A 21,296-nucleotide genomic window follows, 5' to 3' on the forward strand; every position below is an offset into this window, starting at 1 on the left:
AAAATGGAATAAACAGTTCTCTTGCAATAGGCAGTTCTCTTGCAATAGGCATGTTCCACAGACTTTCTGAAGATCCCACACACAGGTATGGATTTACAAGCTCACTTCCTAAAATGCAAATGCCTAGGGTCGAGCTAGTCATTCCCTCTTTGTTGTGAATTATTTGAATCAGACTGGCTTCCTCTCAAGACCAGGCTAGGATCAGTCACAGGAATGGGGAGAGGGCGAGGGGGATAGTGGGAGAGAAATTTAAAGGCACACAAGGCTGAATCTGGCCTAAAAGGGACAGAGAAGGCTACGCAGAAAGACGGCTTTGCTCTAACCTTCCCGGAGGTAAGTCCTGCTGTCCCCTGGAAACTGCTGTCACAGCAAGCGAGCTCGTGCGTCATCTTTGCGGCACTGTCACTCCTAAAAACAAGACCCCAGTAAGGTCTGGTCTAGACTCATGGGCCTCACAAGCACCAAACACAATGAGCTCTCCCGCTGGGTTCTTCCTGGTTTTGTGGCAGGGAACAGTCCCAAGATAGGACTGTGCCACCAAAGACCCAGAGAGAACGTGGAGCCCCCAGGCTGCTGCCAACACTGTGAGGGTAGCAGCTTCATGTCCACTGCCCGCTGCTCTCCGGAGGCTGTGAGTGTGGCCAGGGTCCGGGCAGGGCCTGAGCCAGCCGCTGCTGAAGAGCTGCTGTGTACTCTGCACATGGCCTGCCAGGCCACGCTGTCCAAGAAACGCAGCTCACGCTTCTCTCGCAGTAGAAGATGCCAGCTCTTTATTACTGTTATTATCGTTATTGACCTCGCGGCCGCCGTTATTAAAGCAGCCAGCGAAACTCTGAGCAGAAAGAAGAGACAGCTGTCACTCTGGGCCAAGGGGACCCTGAAGGTGCTGTGGGGAAAGAAGCTGACTCCTGTCTGTATCAAAGTGACCAGGAAGCCCAGGGATCCTCCAGCTCACTCATGACCATGGCTCTTGTGTGGTTACAGACAGGTGCTGTACAAACACAAAGCAGACGGAAGACCCGGGCCATTCGGCAGCTCTCCCTAACTTTTACCTCCCCAGAGCCTCACAGCCAGCTTCCCACCCGTCATGCTCGGCAGATGGTCCTGCCTCTCACTCCAGACCAAAAACAGAGGCCAGTAGGCTGGCATGCATAGAGCTGCCCACCTCCCTCTCTCTCCCACTGGGTCCCACATGCTCACTTGTACCCAGCCTCTCTGCCTTCCTCTGGTCCCACCACCAGGGCTCTTGAGAGGTTCATGCGTCCACTACGTTCCTGGTGCCCACCACTTCAATCTACTCTTGACCTTGATGTAGAAAGTACTCTCTCCGCTATGTTCCAATCCATCAGCTGCAAACCTATTACAGCGACCCAGGAACTTAACCCCAAGCCCTGCTCTAGCCACCACCCTAACTCGCCCCAACCTTCTGCAACCAACCATTTGTCGTTAAGTGTCTCTACTTCCTTGGGTCTCAGTTCTCTCTCCCTGCGTTCCCATGGTTACGGCAACATTATGCCCAACCTCAAACACACTTTTGTTCAGGGCTGGACTAATCTGATGTCCCTCTTGATCACACTGAGGAATTCTGACATAATTGGCCAAAACAAATGCAACAATCTCTCCCATTTTAAAACACTTCCAGACCCTGCCACACCATTAAGGGGGAGAAAGGAGTGCATGTGTCTAACATGTCTGTTTCTTCACTCCCCAACCACAGAGACTTTTGTGATCACATCAACAGGAAGGAAAAGGAAACACCATCTGGCTTCCATGGCTGGGAGCTAAACAAGGATGAGGCTCCAGTCTGACTTTCTGGAAACACCCTCTCTTAGGGATCCAGGCACCACACAACAAGGAAGCCCACAGAGCTGTGCAAAGGCCTGGGTGGAGGAAACCAAGGCCCTGAGCTGCCAGACAATGGCCAGCACCAATTTCTCAAGTTTCAAGCCTTACAAGTGAGCCAACCTTGAGCATGGACCTCCCAACCTCCAGCCAAGCCACAGTAGCTGAGGGCCACATGAAACACATGGGCTTCTCCACCCAATGGGGGCCAACGCGCAGATTCACGAGCGAAGCACGTGACTGTTGCAGGAAGACACTGAGTTCTTGGATGGCTCATCACCCATCACCAGGTAAGTGACACTGTGCTGGCTGCCACCTGGTTCTCCTCCCACCTCTCTGGTCATGGCTTCTTCACCCACTGGAGTTCATTCCTCTGATGGTGATGTTCCTCTCAGTCTACCCTTCCCTCCTAGATTTCTACAGACAATCCAAGGATCTTGATCATTCATCCAATCCCACCACCACGAGTCTCCTTCCTCATAAATCCAGAATCTGTATTACAACCCAAACTCCAGATAGATACAGACATTTCTATTTGAAATAACTGACAGCAAATATCTTGCCCTGCACAGCTGCTTGCTCCCTCACCACTCTGCTCCAAGACCACATCTTTACTCTGAGAAGATATTCCATTTCCCTGGGTCCACTGCCCATTTGCTTCCTCCTAGATTTGGCCAATGAGCAACGTGACAGGAATTTCAGCAACTAAGAGAAGGTGGAAAAAAAAAAAAAAACTGCCTCAATCAACATCTGTGTGGTTCTAACTCCCAAGCCATACATTTCTGGAATACAGGTCCCACTGGGCAAGCTTCCGCCAAGGGACTCCCAGCTCCTGAGAGCCACCTCTTCTATGTCCCTCCACCCTCAAGGAGGCGAGAGGGCTGGGGAGTGGCTTCCTGCCACTCACTGCTACTCAGCAATCCCATTTGCTGGTAGGCCCATTCTGTTTGGAATATGCCCTACCTTGGCAGTGACGGACGCATCGATGCAAAGGCATTCACAGGGAATCCCTGGAAACCCAAATCCTCAGGGATATTTCCATCACCTCCTCCTCATTCCTACCACCCCAGATGAAGCTGGGTCCCAGGTCCTGGTAAGTCCCCCACCTTGAGTCCACTCCTCTCCTCCACCCCCATGACACTCCCTTGCTCCACGCCACCATGTCTTTCTCAAATCAGCACAGCAGCCCTCCAGCTGGTCTCCTGGAGATAGTCCCTCTGCCTTCTGATGCAGCCTTCAGACTGCCAGCAGACTTCTATTTGCTATGCACATCTGATCACAAGAGCCCCTGATTAAAATTCTTCCACAGTTTCCCACTGACTGCAGGAGGAAATCAGATCTGTTCAGCCCCACAAACAAAAAGTTTGTGGTAAAGACCATCAGTTGTTTGCAAAATTGTTTGTACTTTCCAGGAATTTTTTGAAGACCCCTTGTGTGTATGCATTTCAACTTTTTTATAAAACGACAAAATAAACTTATCTTTTAACTCCATTTCTTATGACTTTTGTCGACATAGCCTGTTGTGTCCTGAGTGCTGACAGGGCATGCTCTGGTACACTGAGCCTGGAGTCTGGGTGAACTGGCCAGCCCACCTGCTGGCCTCACTCCAGCTGCTTCCAGCTTGCATCCCCTAGATGAGCTCCCCCAGCACACCCTGAGCTTGAGCTCGTGGCCATCTCTATGCCAAGCTGCCCTTCTCCTACACCATGCTCACAGCCTCCTCAGGGGTTCACTCAAATCTCCCCTCCCAGGATGCCCACACCCCATGTCATGCTTGCATTCAGGTCCTGACTCTGCTCCCAGCTCCAGCTTCCTGCTGAGGCACATCCTGGGAGGCAGCAGCCGACAGCCAAGAAGTTGGGTCCCTGCCATTTGGAAGTGTTCCTAGTTCCTGGCTTCAGCTTGACCCAGCACTAGCATGGCAGCCATTTGGGAAGTAAATTAGCAGAACAAAGTAAGAACTCAGAGGAAGGAAGAGGAAAGGGGGATAGCAAACAGAAAAGGCAGGAAAAGACATGCTGGCCAGCTGAGTGGGCTGCCCACCTCCCTATGGAGGGCGCTACTCCTGATCCAAGCGGTGGGGGCTCACACTCCCACCTGGGGCCATGGTTCTCCCAGGGTCACATTCAGGCAAGAAAACCTGCCACCTGCACAGCTGCTTCCATGTGTCCACATGTGGGTAACTACACACTCCCATTTGTATGTATTCAACAAACTACAGTATAACTTTTTCTACCCCAGGAAAGCCCCTGTGGTTTTCCTCATTTCTACCCATGATTCCTGGATCCCCTTGGCCCCAACAGCTGCTTGGCCTGTTCAAAGACCACCACAAGAGTCCCCAGGGACAAACCGGATCTAGCCAGTCTTCCCACCGCCGGGACTCTGGGGCTTCAGAATTGCCCTGGTACCCCCTTGCTGCAGTCATAGCTCTTATCTCTGACCTCATTGCACCTGCCACTTTGAGCCAGTTCTGCAAAGACCCCCATCCCAGGGCAACACAGGCTGAGGATGAAAGAAGGAGGAAGGGACATACTCACCTCCATCAGGAGAAGGTCCTTGGAGCTCTGGGCCTGCACCTTTGGGTGCTGAACCTTCACGGCCACAGTCCGCCCATCATGCAGCACTGCCTTGTGGACCTGGGCCAGGGAAGCTGCCCCCAGAGGAGTGTCATCAAAGCTCACAAACAAGTCATGGATCTGTCAGGGGAAGAAAGAGGACAGGACACTTCAGAAGACGGCCCAATGAGGTGAGAGGGGCTGGGAAGATGGGCTGGAGGCAGGGCTGCCCAGTATCCAGCATCAGGCTCTGGGGCCCTGGCCACCTCCCTCACACAGGCCAAAGCTGTGCCATGCTGTCCAGAACATTCAAAAGTGCATCATATGCCCATTTACTCCCTGTTGTACCTCCTGGAGAGATGATGAAAAGTCATTAGAACATGCGCCCAGGATTAGAATCCAATGCAAGCTGGTCCGATTCTACCATCGCCAAGGAGCTCCAAGCACCCACACCTGGCTCCGAGTCTAGCAACTACCCAAGTCCCACCCAGACAGCAGCCCCAGTGATGATCCCAAGCCCTTCCCCAGCTGGGCCAGCCTGGCAGAGACCCCAGGGTTTCCAGCCACAGCTCAGCAGCAAGACTTGCCAAAGTGCCAGCCTCCCCTGCCCTGTGTGGCCTCACTTTCCCTGTGAAGTGGAAAATATGTTTCTTTCCCTTGCATCTTCTCCTTCCTCCCTCCTTCCCTCTTGGAAATGCCATCCCATGTCCCTGGAAAACATTGTCCTTCTGATTCTAGATGATCATGGCTAATGTGGTCCAGATATTCTACCAGATGGAAGGTTGAGTCCCCAATGCCTTTCCCAAGGTTGGCTAAGGCTGCAGTTGGAATGCTCTCTATTTCTGTAAGCTTCTGTCTAGCTTACACAATTCCCAGAGTCCAGTGGTTCTCACACACACAACACATATAGAGATGCACAGACACATACATGTGCAGATTCTATACTCAGATTTAACTGCACGGGCACTGGACATGTACAGACTTCTTCTCTTGTTCATATTCTCTAAACAATGCCATATAATCAATATTCACACAGCATGCACACCATACTGGGTACTAACGTTACCTAGAGATGTTTTTAAGTCTGTAGGAAGATTACACAGGCTGCACGTCAATATCACTCCATAGTAATACAAGGGACTTGTGTGTCCCTAGAGCTCAGAAAACTCAGAGGTCTTGGGACTCCAAGATAGCTGTGCAGCCACACCCCTGCCTGCCTGCCCCAACCTCGCAGGTTCTCCTGCTTTGAAGAATCCTTGTTCCGTGTCCCTTCCTCCCTCCGACCCCCATCCTGTAGCCACTCTGTCTTGCCCCTCAGCCCCTCTTCTTTCCTCAGTCCTCAGGAATCGCACTGTCCCCCGTTGACAAGGCAGCACTGCAACCCTGTTGCTTTCGCTTCATGAGTGGCTCCATGCATCCCTGTTGATTTCACCTCGTGAGTCACTCCCCACATCCCTGACACCTTCCGTGTGACTTTCACTAAACTCCATTCCATCTACTAAGGTTCCATAAAGGCTAGTGGCCCAAGCCACTGGGGAGGGACCAATGGACCTCCAACACCAGAGACAAGGGTGGGAGGGGCTTTCCTACTCCCTACTTCGTCATTGGGTCTTTCTCCTCTCCTATCGAAACTCTAGTTTCCCCTGCACCCCAACAATGCACCTGACTTTTCCCATCTTTGGTGATTCTAGGCTCCTGCGGGACAAGGTTCCTCCCCCAGGTCCCTGGCATCTCTCAGCACAAGAACCTGAGTATGGGATGGGAGAAGACCAGCACCATCATCACCCTAAGAACCCCTGAGGACAAGAACTTCACAAGTGCAGGGGATTTGTCCTGTTCCCTGTAGCTTCTGTTGGCATGAGACTAGATCAAGTCAACATCAGACAGGTGCTTAGCTGAACCCACTGTTCTCTCCACTGGACAATGGAATGCATCTTTCCTTCCCCTTGAAATGCTAGAGCCTCTTGCTCCCAAATATGCAACCTTTCACAATACTGAAGTACACATCAGCTGTGGGGTTTACCTAGGTGGGGTCCTGTAACTCCCTGGTGGGTGGGAGACTGTCTCAGCCAATCAGAACCCCGCTCAGTCCACATTGAGTCATCCACAGCAGCCCAATTGGCCCGATCAGATTCAACAATTTTGCTTTCATTTGAACTGTAGAAGAGGTTCTTTTTGTTGAACTTGAGCAAAGAAACCTAAATGAGCTGGAACTGCCAAGAGTCACATCACAACAAGGAAGAAAGTGGAGCCAGGAAACCAAGGGACTAAGTCCTGTTAGTGACCCTTGACCTAGCCCCTTGATCTAGCCATACCTGAGCACCTGCCCTGTAACCCCTCCCAGTTTCAGCTTGACATCACATACAGTTCAAGGGGCTCTGATTGACACAACACATCCCCAGGCCTAGTCAAGATAAATGGAAGAGACAGGGGTATGAAGCCCAGGCCAGCCAAGAGGCTCAGGAAGTGAGAATTCATTTCCTCCCCACCCTCTTTCTGGGACGGGGATCCAGGAACCGAAGGGAAGCCCTTCAGCACAATCCCTGGTCTTGACAGTGATATCAACACTAGTCCTAAAAAGAGGGCCAAGGACAACGTTTCTGGGGCAGAGCTGTGACTAAAGGCCCTCACCCCCGGGTTACTGCAACAGCCCAATATTCTTGCTGCAAACCTGGGGTTACCTGCCCTCACTCCCCTCCAAAAGCCTCTGCCCGCTTCCCAGCAATACCTGCTCGCTTTCTGAGCAGGACAAACGGCTTTCAAAACGTGGTCACTGCGGGGACATTGCAGAGTCACTGCAACTGAAGAATGACAAGGCATTACCAGGACTGTGTGGCTAAAACAGCTGCCAAGAGCAGCACACAGCAGGTGGAAGGAAGGTGAAGGCCAGGCAAGCAGCGATTCTAATCTCCATGGTGAGAAACCCTGGCTTGCCACACCCCCAAGGGGACAGGAAGGAGGTCTCCCATAACTCCCTGCCCCAACCAGGGGACCCCTAGACACCACTAAGCTCAGCTGCCAGCTCACCACCAGGCCCAGCAGGGAGGGCTCACCCATATCTCCCACTGCCAAGCCAAGCATGGGAAACAAAGAGACACCACTGAGTTCATCCTTGCCTTCCTCTCTGGAAACAAGTCACATGGCCACGCTCTCCTGGGCTTACCTGAGCCCAACACACATGTGCGTGCGCGCACACACACACACAAACTAATTGATGGCTAGTGGTTGCTACTAGCTGGCTTATAAAAAAGGTAATTAAAGATTGGTGTTGCAACCTATAATTAAATATGAATAAAGGATCTGAAAATGGAATCTTGATTCAAAGTGTTCAGTAGAAGTACTTTCTGTTGCTAGATAGTAAGAACAGCCCTATCTCTACAGCAGTTACACCTCCCACTATGCAGCTGGGACCCACACCAGCCCCTGCACTCAGGCCCGGCTGCCCCAGCTCCTCTGACAGGAAACCACGGGTGGACACAAGCGGCAGCCTTGGCAGAATTGCGTTCCAAGGGTCTTCCCCACCCCCGCCACCAGGAGAAAGCCATCTCCTTGACGAAGCTTTGCTTTCTTTGCCCTCTTTTTTTCTTTTTTCTCTCTCCAGGCCTGGCAGCAAAATCAATTAAGTGAAACAACTGCTTTTTAAAATGACTAGTTCTGTGCTTTTTAATTACGATTGCCCCGGTGGCCTGTGATTCAACAGCTTCGATGCCCCTGTCTGGAAAAGGAAAAATAATCTAGAAAAATGGTTTTTGTAAGTTTGCCTAATTTAGGGTGTGTGTGTGTGAGAGAGAGAGAGAAAGAGAGAAGGGGGAGGAGGTATTTGTCCTATAAGCATGAAAACCTCACAGAGTAAGGAGGTGCGCCATCCCCCTGGGGTTCGGCAGACAGGGAGACTCCCACAGTCTGGCTTCAGCAGGACTCTGGGGATTAGGATACCAAGTGACATCAGACAGAAATCCCAGGGCAGTCTGAGCACAGCCAGAATTCCCCCAAGAAGGCCGTGCAGGTTCCCGGGGCCAATGTAGCATCCGTGCTTCCTCAAGGCTACATGGAGCAGCCCAGACAGGCCTGATTGCTTCTTCAGTTCCAAGGCAGGTGGATGACCCTCCTGGAAATGCCAAGGAAACTCCTGGGGAGTTTCCTTTGTCAGGGTCCTGACCAACTCCATGGGCATGTGCAGCCTGCGGGTGGGCTGTAAACTCCAGGGACTTCTTCCAGTAAGACCCAGTCTCAAATGTTCCATCCCGCTGTCCCCATCCATTCACAGCAGACCACTTTTGGTTCCAGAAATGTCCTCACCATTTTGATAATACATCTCATGGAGCCCAAACTGTGTGGCTCCTGTGGCCTACCTGATTGCAGCCCCAAGGTCAGGCAGCTCCCACCGGGGAGCTGGGGCGACTGTCCTGGACACCTGAGACAAGAGCAGGCTACCGTGACATCAGCTGCCAACAGCATCTGGTTCTCAAGGTCTCACCCTGGCCCATGCCACACCTGGCTGGGTGCCAGGGGTCATGCACTGGAACCCAAAGTCACACCCAAGTCTGTCTGTGCTAATCACACAGCAACAGTGAACCATACCTATCACCACTCACATGCCCAGCCTCAGACACACAAATAGCTCCAGCCAACCAGACCCACACAACATGTCTGTTGTCTGCCAGCACAGAGCACCCACCACCCTCAGACCCTCTGCTCAGAATCCTCCTCTAGGCACCATTGCCCACAGACCTGCCTGAGACACCTGCTACTATTCCTGAGTCACCTGACCAACTCATATCCCATTTACCTGAAATTCCTGCTCCACTTGCTTAAAGATTTCTGGTTCATACCCCTACCTCTTCAGGGTCATTTCTGGGTCTTCTAGAAGGGGTAGAAAATCTTTTTTTCTGTCTAAGACCATGTGAATGTTTCTACCATCATTCACAGGCCATCCAAAATGATCAACTTAAAAATTAGCTTTCTATACATTGATTGGACTTCCAAGACCCACCTGTGGTTGCCTTGGCAGGGCCAGAATATTCTCTGACGAAAGTGTCTCATTCTGCTAATACTTGAAGATGCGAGCAAACAGCTGAGATACACACTCTCATTCCCCCATGCCAATTTTTTTAGAGATTTCTTTGAAACACAGAGCCTTACAGAGAGCGGGAGAGAGAAAGAGAGAGAGAGAGAGAGAGAGAGAGAGAGAGAGAGAGAGAGAGAGAGAGAGAAAGAGAAGAAAAGAAAGAGATCAATCTTTCATTTGCTGCTTCATTCCCCAAATGGTTGCAAAGGCCAGGATGGGCCAGGCTAAACGCCAGGAACCAAGAACTCCATCCCAGTCTCCCCAAGTGGTGGCAAAAAACCAAGCACTTGGGTCATCTACTGCTGCTTTCCCAGAAACATTAGCAGGGAGCTAGAGCAGAAATGCAGCAGCTGGGATTGAAACCGGTCCTCCAATATAGAAGGCTGGCATCACAAACTGATATCACATCGCCTGCCCCATCCCTGCCGTTGGCAATGTTAAAATATGCTCACAGGTTTTTAAATCTTCTTCCCTTTGAGAGGTGGAGCCCATCACTTTCCGCTGGTATGCAAAATGGAACCAATGATCCATTCCTAAGAGACAGCATGGGGAGGAAGTAACAGTGCATGACGTCCAAGATCAAATCATACAAAGCCCCATGGTGTCCTCCCCTTCCTGTCCCTGTCATGTCATGAGGATGCATCTACAGAGCCTGTGCAGAAGGCCATGTGGTGTAGAGTCAAGGTCACAGGCTGGCAGAGAGCCTCCAGCCCGCGATAGACACTCCTGTTGCTGCAGCCCTGGCCAGCTCACCTACAAGCACCTGAGAGATGCTGAGTGGAAAGATATGGACCTGTGACCAGCCAAAGCGAGAGCTGCAACAGCATCCCTTCTGAGCGTGTCTGTGAGGAAGCTTCCAGAAGAGGCTCACAGGAGCCAGTGGACTAAGTCGGGAAGAGCTATCCTCAACATGACGGTGGTACAGGGAGGAGTCCAGGAGCCAGGAACATCACCCCTTCAGTGGGGACACAAACAGAATACACCTCCTGGAGCTGGGACACTCTCTGGCCCAGGCCCTGGGACCCTGCAACTCCAGGCTTAGAATCGGCATCTCATGCAACAATGAGGACGCCACTCATGGCAGCGCATCCCCGATCAGGGCACCTGGGCTTGAGTTGTGGATCCACCTGCGATTGCAGCTTCCTCCTAAAGCACATGTTGGGAGGTAGCAGGTGTTGCTCAAGCATTTGACTCTTGCCTTCCTCGTGGGAGATTTGGATTCTGGGCTCCTGACTTGGGCGTGGTCCAGCCCTGGCAATCACAGGCATTTGAGTAAGCTCTTTGTGTGTCTTTCTTCCCATCTTCCCCTCTCACTGTCATTCTCACTCTTTCAAACAAATGAAAATATATGAGTAACTAAATAAATAAAAGTCCAGGCTCTTCATCATTTGGACTCCGGAACTTAGACCCACATCTCTCAGCTACCCTGGTTCCACGCTCCTTGCTGATGAGCTCTTGTGGGACTTCTCACCTGCCACCAGCACTAACAAATCCCTTGACCCAAATCCCTTGACCTCATACACACCTCCTGTAGGTTCCACCTCTCTACAGAACACCAACTAACACACTGAGTGAGCCATTACCACATCCAGAAGCTGCTCCCAGATTCCTAACTCAGAGACACGTAGGACAACAACACGTGTTGCTTTAAGCTATTACAGTTGGAGGGAATTTATTATTCAGCAATAGCCCAGTCATGTACCCCAAGCCATACCAGGCATTGCTAATCAATCATACCACTCATTCCTGCTGAGCTCGGATGAGGCCCTAGAATCGCTCATCCCGCTTGGGGCTTCAGGCAGCTACTGACTGACCTAAATGAATGCAGGAGATAAAACTAATTTGCCATTTCTCAGCTCAGCCCATCAGTCAACAAATATTCACTACAGACCCTTCCATACTGCAAGCCATGCCCGGGGAGCGGACCAGAAGGGGGTCCTCGCATTGCAGGACGTCAGGTGCACACATACCTGCCACACCCCATCCAACAGCGACAGGGTGGCCTCCAGCGCAGCCTCATAGATCCCCAGGGACCACAGCAGAAGCCAAGGCCTCAGCCCTCCTCAGCAAATGCCCTGCCTCCAGGTGGGAGTGCCCCCACCCTGTGCCTCCTACTCAGAGCAATTTGTTATAATAAAAATAATAGCGGCACTAACAGCTCCAGGATGCAGACTCTGTGTTCTTCCCAGGGTTCAGGAGGATCAGACTGTCCATTCTGCAGAGTCATTTGCTCCTGCTGCGGCCAAGCGGGGCAGAGAACAAGGGGCCAGCGGCAGACCCCAAGGTCAGCCCAGGAGACCACAGAACCACGTTCGCATCTAAGTTTCTGCATGGCACTCAGCTGTGACCAGCAGCTGAACAGCCTCCAGGCACCAGGTAACCAGAGGTCAGACCAAGCTGCTCCCCTCCCCCAGGATGCCAATGAGCAGCCAACAGGTGGGCAATCACACTCCAGGATGCTGTGAGCACGCTCCCAGAATGTGCACAGCGGCTGGTTGGGACAGTCAGACCTGATATGCAAGAAAAGCACAGCAATCCTACAGCAAGCTCTGGATCAGGCGGCCCAGGTTCAAATCCTGGCTCCTTGATGCAGCAACATGGGCAATGACATGAGACCCTTTCCTCATCTGTCAAATGGTTATTTTTATAGAAACTCCTATGGGACCAGCACTGTGACACACTAGGTAAAACTGCCACCTGCAATGCAGGCATCTCAGATGGGTGCCATGTGCCGGGAAAAGCAGCCAAAGATTGTTCAAGTACTTGGGCCCCTGAACCTAAACAGCCCAGCCCAGCCTGTGGATGCTGTGGTCATTTGGGGAATGAGCCAGTGGATGGAAGACCTCTGTCTCTTTCATTCTGCTTTCAAATAAAACGTAAAAAAAAAAAAAAATCTTTAAAAATACTAATCTAGGGACAGCATTGGGGTATAGCCAATAAGACCACTGCCTACAATGCCGGCATCTCATATGGGCACCAGTCCAGCAGCTGCTCCAGTTTCAGCCCAGCTCCCTGCTAAGGACCCAGAAAAGGCGCAGAGAATGGCCCAAGTGTTTGGGCCCTGGCCACCCACACAAAGACCCAGAAGCAGCCCCTGGCTTCAGCCTGGCCCGAGGCTAGTCATATGGGCATCTGGGTAGTGAATCAGGATCTCCCTCCCTCCTCCCTCCCTCCCTCCTCCCTCCCTCCCTCCAACTCTCTAGAACTCTGACTTTCGAATTTTTTTTTTAATACCACTTTGTGGGGGAGTGTGGCTGACATGGTGGTTCAACAGGCCAACCATCCATGTGCAAGCACCAGCAACCCAACGGTTCTGGATCTTTAGGTCGAACTCCCTGCCTGGGAACACAGCAGAGAATGGCCCAAGTCTTAGGCTCCTACACTCACATGGGAGACCCATAAGAGCTCCTGGCCCTTGCTTTTGGATTGGCATAGCTTAGACTGTTGCAACCTTTTGGGGAGTGAACTAGTAGAAGGAAGATTTTTTTTCTCTCTCTGTCTCTGCTATCTATAAATATGCCATTCAAATCAAAATAAATCTTAGAGCTGTGTATGAAATACCCACAGAGGGTCTAAAGCAGAACTTTTTGCAGGCTCTCTATAACTGCAGCAAGAGCAGCAGGGGCCTCACTCAAGGCCTCCAGGGCAGAGGGCCTGGAAGGCACAATGAAGACGGCACTGGCCGGAGGCAGTGAGTCTGAACTGCAGCCCTCACTTATCCAGAGGTGGAACAGCTTCCCATCTCTCTAACCCATCCTCCACAAGCTCACCTGAATTTTCTAAACAGAAACTGAGCATGCCTCTTCTTCCTGCTTGAACACCTGCAACCAGCCTCCCAGGATGAAACACCTTAGCACAACCCCAGCATCTGCTGCTGCCCCTCCTGCCCATTCCCTGGGCTCTGCCTAGACACACGGCCTCTTTGAGCCACCAGCACACTCCCAGCTCCCTTTTCCCTACTCATCCTTCAAGTCGCAGGTCGAGTGTCCCTGCTTCAAGGAGTCCCTGCTGGGCCCACTCTGTACCCTCCTGCAGACAATGTCCCAGCTGCAGGGTAAGTCCCCCTTGCATTTGCTTGGTGGCCCTCTTTTGGCCTACACTACAGGCCCTTGGCTGAAGGAAGGGAAAGGAGGTACATCTTCCTCTTCCTCCTCCTCCTCCTCCTGGTCCACAGTGGCTGACACCCTCCCAGGCCTACCTCAGTGACACCACGGTGGCTGGCAGGGCTCCCCGGGGCTGGGGATCGCAAGAGTTGTGGGTGGAGGGACCCTGTGGCACCCTATGGAAATGTTGTGATAATAATGATTAATAAAAAGCAGATAAACACCCCGTGTGGCCAGCCAGACCGCAAAGCCATCCATTAGAACTGTCATTCATTAGCAGTGGGGGAGGGGGCAGGCCAATCAGATCCCCTAGCTTAAGCAAACCTTCTGTGAATTGTGGGCTGCGGGCACTGACATTTGATAAATTATTCTTCATAATCCGCCGTCGGCTGTCATAAATCTAATCTTTCAACGTTTCCCATCTTAATAATTCCTCCAGCCCCACAGGGTGACAGGTCTCTGCTCCTGCCTATCCTGGAGATCTCTGGGATAGAGATCAGAGAGGCAGGACAGAGTAGAGGAGGGAGCCAAGGACTCCTGAGCTCAAGGCCAGGCCAGAGGGGCATCTCCCAGGTGATCCGAGGACAGGGCCATGAAGTGCCCAGGAGGCTGAGGGCTTACCCCTCTTGCCACCCCTAGCCACGCAAGGCCAATAGCAGGATACCAGGACCCAGTGCAAGCCCACCCGTGTGAGGTCTTGCCACTTCTACCTTGAACGTGAGCTGCAGTCACGCATGGCAATGTCAGGATCTCTTCGCTGTGCAGTGGCTTCTGCTCTTGCTTTCAGGGCCTATGATTCTCTGCACAGAGCTGCCAACCTCGAGACTCCTGACCGTGCCCAGTCACCTCTGCTCTCCCAATTTTAGAGTCTCCTTCTGCCCTACAGCCACCATTCCCTTCTTGTCCCTTGGGGTCCACAGGAAGACCACCTGACCCTCACAGACTCACACAGAGCCCCACCACCCAGTCACTTCCTCACAGGCACACACCACAAGCACTGTCAAAACTTTAGTTTCCTGGTCACTGCTTTGACAGTTGTCATCCTCAACCGCTTAGACCATAAGCACCCTGCTGGCAGCTCATTCACATTCACCATGGGACCGCCAGAGCAACACAACATAATTCAGTGAACATCTGCAGAGGCCTGGGAGACACAGTTCCTCCTAGTCTCCCTCCAGCTTCTGACACCTCCCCAAGTTGACAACCTCTAAAGATGCCCTGAGTCCTGACTCCCTCATCAGCAGGCCATGCACCTGCCTCAGGCCTCCTGGGCCTGCCTACTCTCTCCCCTCCACCACACTGACACCTTGCTCAAGGCTGCTCCTCCCCAGTCCTGCCCTTCGTGGGTTCTAAGAATGCCTGACTCTGTAGTCCAGCCCAAGGGTGATATTCTCCCACCATGGCCTGCCCTCTAAGTTACATCTGCAGCTCATTCTGCACCTGGAAGGCCAGCATTTCAGACATACCTAAGCTAAGGTGAGCCAGTAAGATCATGTACCCACAACAGTACCCCAAGCCCCTGCCTCTGACCTGAGGAATCCTGTACAGTCACCAACTAGCAGTGTAGCCTTAGGGATTTCACGCCACTGTGGCTGGTTCTTAATTTCTCACCTGCAAAACGAGAGAACCAGAGGACTCATTCCTTGCTTGACTTTCTAATTCTACAATCTCATCACTCTTTCCCTCCATCCCACTAGCTCCTTCCTGTGCCCCAGGTCCACAGCAGTCAACCTGTGTGCATACACACATGCACATACAACAAACACACAAATACATATGCAAGTCCAGCCCTACATGTGGAGTCAGGCAACCCTCCCTAGAGCCAACCTCTGCACACACACATGCTGGGAGCCACCTCAGTGCTCCTTCCCAAGCAGCACAGGCAAGGCCACAACAGGGCTCTCCTTAAAGCAGGAGGGGTAGGGGCACAGCAGCCATGCCACCACTTGGGACACCCACATCCCACACCAGGGTGCCGGGGATTGAGCCCCGACTCCACTTCCAAACCAGTTTCCTGCTAATGCCCCTGGAAGGCAGCAGATGTGACTCCAGGACTTGAGTCCCTGACACCCATATGGAAGACTCAGAGTTCCTGGCTGCAACCTGGCCCACCCCAAGCTGTTGCAGGCATTTGAGGAGTGAACCAGTGGATGAAAGACCTCTCTCTCAGTATATCCCTATTGCTCTTTCACCCTTCCTTTCAAAATCATTCAATAAATAAGCATCCAGGAAGGAAGAGAGGGAGGAGGGGAGAGAGAAGGGCAGAAGACAGACAGGCCAGCAGGTAGACTGCCCATGGCATAAATCAGTAAGGAAGCCAGGCCTGGGAAATGGGCTTGCTTCTGAAGTTATGTGAATAAAGCAGCAGGCACAGCTGGCTGATCCATAATCAGCATAACAAATGGATTAGCCCTTTTCAGATTAAACATTATTATTTCAATGGGGAACATAAATCAGCTGGAGGTGAGGGCGCTCCTCCCTCTGGTGCCAAGTGGGAGCATCAGGTAGAAGGTGCCAGTGGAGAGAGAGCTGATGGAGGCAACAGAAGAGAACTACTCCCTGCACTAAGATGATACATGGGAGAGTGGCTGGGAAGGAAGACCCCTCCTCTCACCCCACCGTCAACCAGCCCACACCTGTGCCATGCATGAGACACCTGAAGGAAAGACAGCAAACTGCCATGAAGTCACCAGAAATAGCGTGGCCTTGAACTTGACCTCTCTTCCCCTAGGATACCTACCTCCTGAACTCTTTCCACTTGAAGCCTGTGTGTCCCTGGAGTTGCTGACACTCAAGCTGTGTTTCTGGCTCATTTCTACATCTGAAAATAAGCAGACCAGCGACAGCCACCTTCTTGAGTGATTGTGGGAACAGCATGTGCTTGCAAAACCCTAAGGCACACTTGGGGCAGAAGACATGAGAAGAGCTCCTGGAAGAAGCTAGGGACCTGCAAGGATTGGCTGCTTCGTGAAAACCCCAGGCTCCTTACAGGAAGCAAAGGGAGGACACCCTGCGGGACAAGGAGCCTGGGGTTCTGGGGTCTCCTGGCTTGGCTTCACATTCTCTGTGTGACCCACAGCACACGACTTAACCTCGAGGGCATGGATTTGCCCCTCAGAAAAACGGGACTGTGGAGGGGATTGCTTCCTGTTAAGGGCAGCTGTAAGCAGGCTTATCCAAGAGGGAGCCACCACAACCCACAGCCCTCCAGCCCTCTTCTCTGGCCCCTGTTGCACTTGCAAGAGGAAACCCCCAATGTCAGCGTCTGGATCTGAGGACTCTTTCTCTGGAGTCCCCAAAAGCAGCCACCAAGCATGAAGTCTGGAGGCTGGTACATAAAAACTGCCACCTCTGCCCTTGGCTGCGAGGTTTCTAAGGCCATATTTGGCCCCTGTCCTGGTTTGCCCACTGGAGAGGATCCCTCCTCCCACGGTGGCTGCTGCCTAAAGAGTAGTCACCAGCTGCCTCCTCTTGCCTGCTGGCAGCTCCTGAGCTTCCTACAGACCCACCTGTTCTGGGGTACTGCCCTTGGAGTCTGCTTCTGAGAAAGGCCCTGCTGCCACAGGCAGCCATCACAGTACGGTAAGCACAAGGTTGGCAATCATGTCCATCCTCAGACTGGGAAGGTCTGAGCCCCTGCCTCCAAATCATCTCATCCCTGACAGTGACGACAATTCTCCGGCTCATGAAGACTGAAAGAGAAGGCAGCAGAAGCCCCTGTGATCCCACTCGCCTGTCCATGCTGCCAGCCCCAGCTCTGAGCGGCCGCCAAGAGAGGCCCACTGCCCTGCTCCCTGGAGAGAGGTAGGCCACAGGGTCCACTGCAGGAGGAGGTGGGGGTCCTGCACCCCTCGAGCAGGCTCAGAAGGCTTGGGACTGCTGCCAGGAGGCTCTTTCAAGAGTAGTGACCAGGGGCAGAAGTTGTTGGCATGCCGCATCTCCTATCAGGCTGTCTAGGTTTCAGTTCCAGCTGCGCTCTTAATTTCAGTTTCCGGCCAATACCCTCCTCAGAAGACAGCAGGTGGAGGCTCAAGTACTTGGGTCCCAGCCACTTAGATGAGAAACTTGGCTGAGTTCCCAGGCCCAGCTGTTGCAGGTACTGGGAAAAAGCAGCAGCAGGTGAAAGATCTGTCTGTCTCTGCCTCTTTCACTCTCTTTCAACCTTTTTTTTTTTTAAGTAGAATAGAACAGTGACAATGAAATTTGTCCTCCAGCTGTGGCCACCCAACCTGAGACCACTCCTACCCTGTAGCAGGGAGAAGGTGAGGGAGAGAAACTGGCCGTGTCCCAGTCTCAAGCAACAGGGTCACAGTTTCTCACTTATGGTACTGAGTCCCCAACACCCAACCTGCACTCAAATGCTGACATATTGAAATCCCAGCCCTAAATGGGCTTAGTAGGGGAATTGCAAGCACTCTCCAGCTAGGCTGCAGTTCCCACTGGTGAGCATGACAGCCAGGGCTGGGGGCAAGCCAGGCTGGACAGGGTGGGAGCTCCATCAGCATACATGCAGGCCGTGGGGTAGGTAAGGCTGAATTAAGCCGCAGCACTAATGGGTGTGCATAGAGCCAAATGGGATGTGGGCCAGGCCGGGCTGAAGCACAGCAGATGCTGGCACATGCAAAAACCAGGACTGGTGGCAGGCCTGGTGGAGGTTATTGAGAGTTGCCCCAACTAGGCTGCACCATCCCAGGTATGCATAAGGGTCAGGCTTACAGTTCTAGCATCTATGAGTTCGTATGAGAAATGGGACAGAACTGACCAGGCAGCTACATTCACCAGTATGTCCATTGGCTGGTACAAGTGACAGTTCACACTGGACCCTCTGCTGGCTGGTGTACACAAGAGTCAAGTCTGAGGTCACCCTAGGTGAGTTTTCTTTTTTTTTTTTTTTTAATTTATTTTATTGTATAGTTGTTGACAATCTTTACATAGTTTAGATGAGGTTTCTTAGGGGACTCCCCACCTAGCCTCCTGGACTCAGACATCAGCCACAGGGAAAAATCACAAAATATGTGGCCCAACCCCGGAGAGCACATATCGGGATAATGGAAAGCAGAACAGGTTGGACAATCCTCCTGGCCTAGCTTTGCAGCATGTTCCTCTGTCTATGGATGCATTAACATGGACACAGTCAACCAACAGACCTTAGAAAGATTTTCTTCACCCTGGCACAACGAAGCTGACAATATCTCAGAACTATCAAAACCACTCAACTAACACCCTTGGAACATTCTTCCTCCTCACTGAGGTCTCTCAGGCGTCATCAAAGGACTATCTCCCATCCCCGGGTGCTGATGTAGCTTGACAGCAAGGAGGGATCCCCTCCCCTGATCTCACTGCGTGGGCATACACACACACACATAAAGAACTGAAACACTTGTCCCACCCACCTTCCTCCATACCTTGACCTTCCCCACCCTAATTAGAGTTCCATATGGACGCACATTCCTCCTAGCTATATAAACATTAAAAACTACAACTTCCAGCCCCTCAGAATATGACCTTATTTGGAAATAAGGACACTGCAGATGCAATGGCTTGCAATGAGGCCATCCTGGAGAAGGATGGGCCCCTGATCCAGGAGGACTATGCTGTTACCAAAAAGGGACAATCAGGGCGCAGACTCAGCCCACGCGCACAGAGGGCACTTTGTGAAGAGGAAGACACGGCCAACAGGGTGAGATGTCTCCCAGGGGCACCAAACATGGCCAGAAGCTAGCAGGGAGATATAGAGTAGGACCCCATACCCCCTCACAATGAGTGACCCTGGCCAGCCCCTGACCTCAGGCTCTGGCCTTCAGAATCCCGGGACAACACAGCACTATCATCTGCATCACCAATCTGGGGCCCTAAGCAAACAAATACACTCTCCAGACCAAGTTCCTGGCCCCTGCAGGACCACCATCAGCCTGTCGGACAAGGAATGAGCCATGCCCTCCTCTGTCTGCCACACTGCCCATCTCCAGTGCCCCTCCTCTGTCCTCCTTCAGGCCCAGCTCAAAGCCCACCTCCTCCAAGAACGCTCTCTGAACTTCTCCAAACTGCTCATCCGTCAGCCCCACAGCTGAGTGCTTAATTGTTCTCTAATTACTCCCTCTGTGCACTGTTCTGTCTGCAGGCTCTGGGAGAGAGGGACGCAGCTCTGACACGTTCTGCATCCCCCGGAGCGTTGACACAGACGTAGGCACCTATCAGTGGGCTTGACAAATCTGTGTTTTCTGAGTGAGCAAACCAGCAAGTGGCGGGTGGGTCAGTGGATGAGGCCACCCTGAACTGGGGCCCAGACACACCAGCTGCTCAGGGGGTTTGGGCCCCGCCCTGTGCACTGGATCCCTAAGAGGACAAAACATACAGGCATGGTTTGTACTCTGAGCACATTGGTATCATTGACCCAAGCCTCTTATCCAAGCCGTTGGGAAGTTGCAAGGAACATCACAGAACCCTGCTACCTGCAGGGTTACACACAGCTTCGTCAAGGTCTATAGGAAATCACAAGGCCCCAACAAGGGAGAAAGCTGCCGATGTTCTTCAAGGGTCTCCTAGCCCTCTCATTCCAGGCACCAGGCTGACAGTCCAGGAAGAAGAGCACCAAGCTGGGAGTCCAGAGCTATGGGTTCTGGTCCTGTGTCAACCACCAACCAGCTGGGCCGTCTTGGCAAGTTTTCTCCTCTCTGAGCCTTCGTCTTCCTCACCCATGAAAGGCAGGGGTGAACCAGGGAACTCCTAAACCCGTGAGAACCAGTAAGCTCAGGATTCTCCTGGACCACCTGCCACAGACAACACAGGATGAACGGACAGACGAAGATCCATGCACCAGGACCGGTGTGTGAGGGATGCAGGCTCATTGCCAAAGTCCATCCACGTAAGAACTCTACAGAGAAGCAGCTCAGCTAGCAGCTGCCCTTTAGGTAAGGTACTTGGGGACAGGGATGTACACACATACACACATGCATGCCTAGGGGACACAGGGTGATATTCAGACGAAGGTGTGCATTGTGGAATGGTCAAATCAGGGTTAACTAGAGCATCCAGTGGCTCCAACAGTCAATTCTCTGCAGCGAGAAAATTCAAAACCCTCTCTTCCAGCTATTTTGAAATACAAAAGTACAACAAATTAGGATCATCATTAGTTTTCACCCTGTAATCAACCCTGCCCTGTTCTCGCCACCTGTTGCCCTGTCCCAGTCTCTGGGCACCACTATTCTACTCTCAACTTCTAAGAGATTGACTTTTAAGCCAACACATCAGCAGAAAACACGTGCAACTCACCTTTCTGGGCCCAGCCTATTCTTCTGTTGGCCTAATTGCCTCCAGACTCCTTCACATGGCTGCAGCAGACAGGACCTCATTTCCCTTTGCACCTGCTGCCCACTGCACTATGCAGACTCAGTACGCTTTCCTCAGCCAGCCACCCCGTGGACAGACCCCAGACAGACCCTGGGTTGGGTCCTTATCCTGGCTAGGGTGAATGCTACTGCAATAAACATAGGGGTGCACACAACCCGGGCAGTGTTCCCACTTTCTTTCCTTTGGATGTATACCCAGACGTGGAGGGCTGGCCTGTATGGCAGATCTATTCCTAGTGTTAGAAACCTCAACACTGTTTGCCACAATGACTGTGCTAAGCTGCATTCCCACCAACAGGGTCCCTTTTCTCCACAGCCTCACCAACCCTTGCTGTTTCTCTCTTTTTGGTAACTGACTACTCCAACTGGGACAAAGCCA

At 52.2% G+C, this 21,296-nt stretch overlaps 1 protein-coding gene across 3 annotated transcripts in view; it reads right to left on the bottom strand.

Annotated features, from left to right (window-relative positions):
• ADCK1 (aarF domain containing kinase 1) overlaps window positions 1-21,296 on the bottom strand; it is a 101,192-nt gene that overhangs the window by 41,787 nt on the left and 38,109 nt on the right. For all 3 annotated transcript variants that reach the window (XM_058655376.1, XM_058655377.1, XM_004584574.2), the window contains one exon: window positions 4,380-4,538. In XM_058655376.1, coding sequence (XP_058511359.1) covers window positions 4,380-4,538 — 159 coding nt within the window. The remainder of the gene's footprint in view (window positions 1-4,379; window positions 4,539-21,296) is intronic.

This window comes from Ochotona princeps, chromosome 26, assembly GCF_030435755.1.
Source record: "Ochotona princeps isolate mOchPri1 chromosome 26, mOchPri1.hap1, whole genome shotgun sequence".
Lineage (NCBI taxonomy): Eukaryota > Metazoa > Chordata > Mammalia > Lagomorpha > Ochotonidae > Ochotona > Ochotona princeps.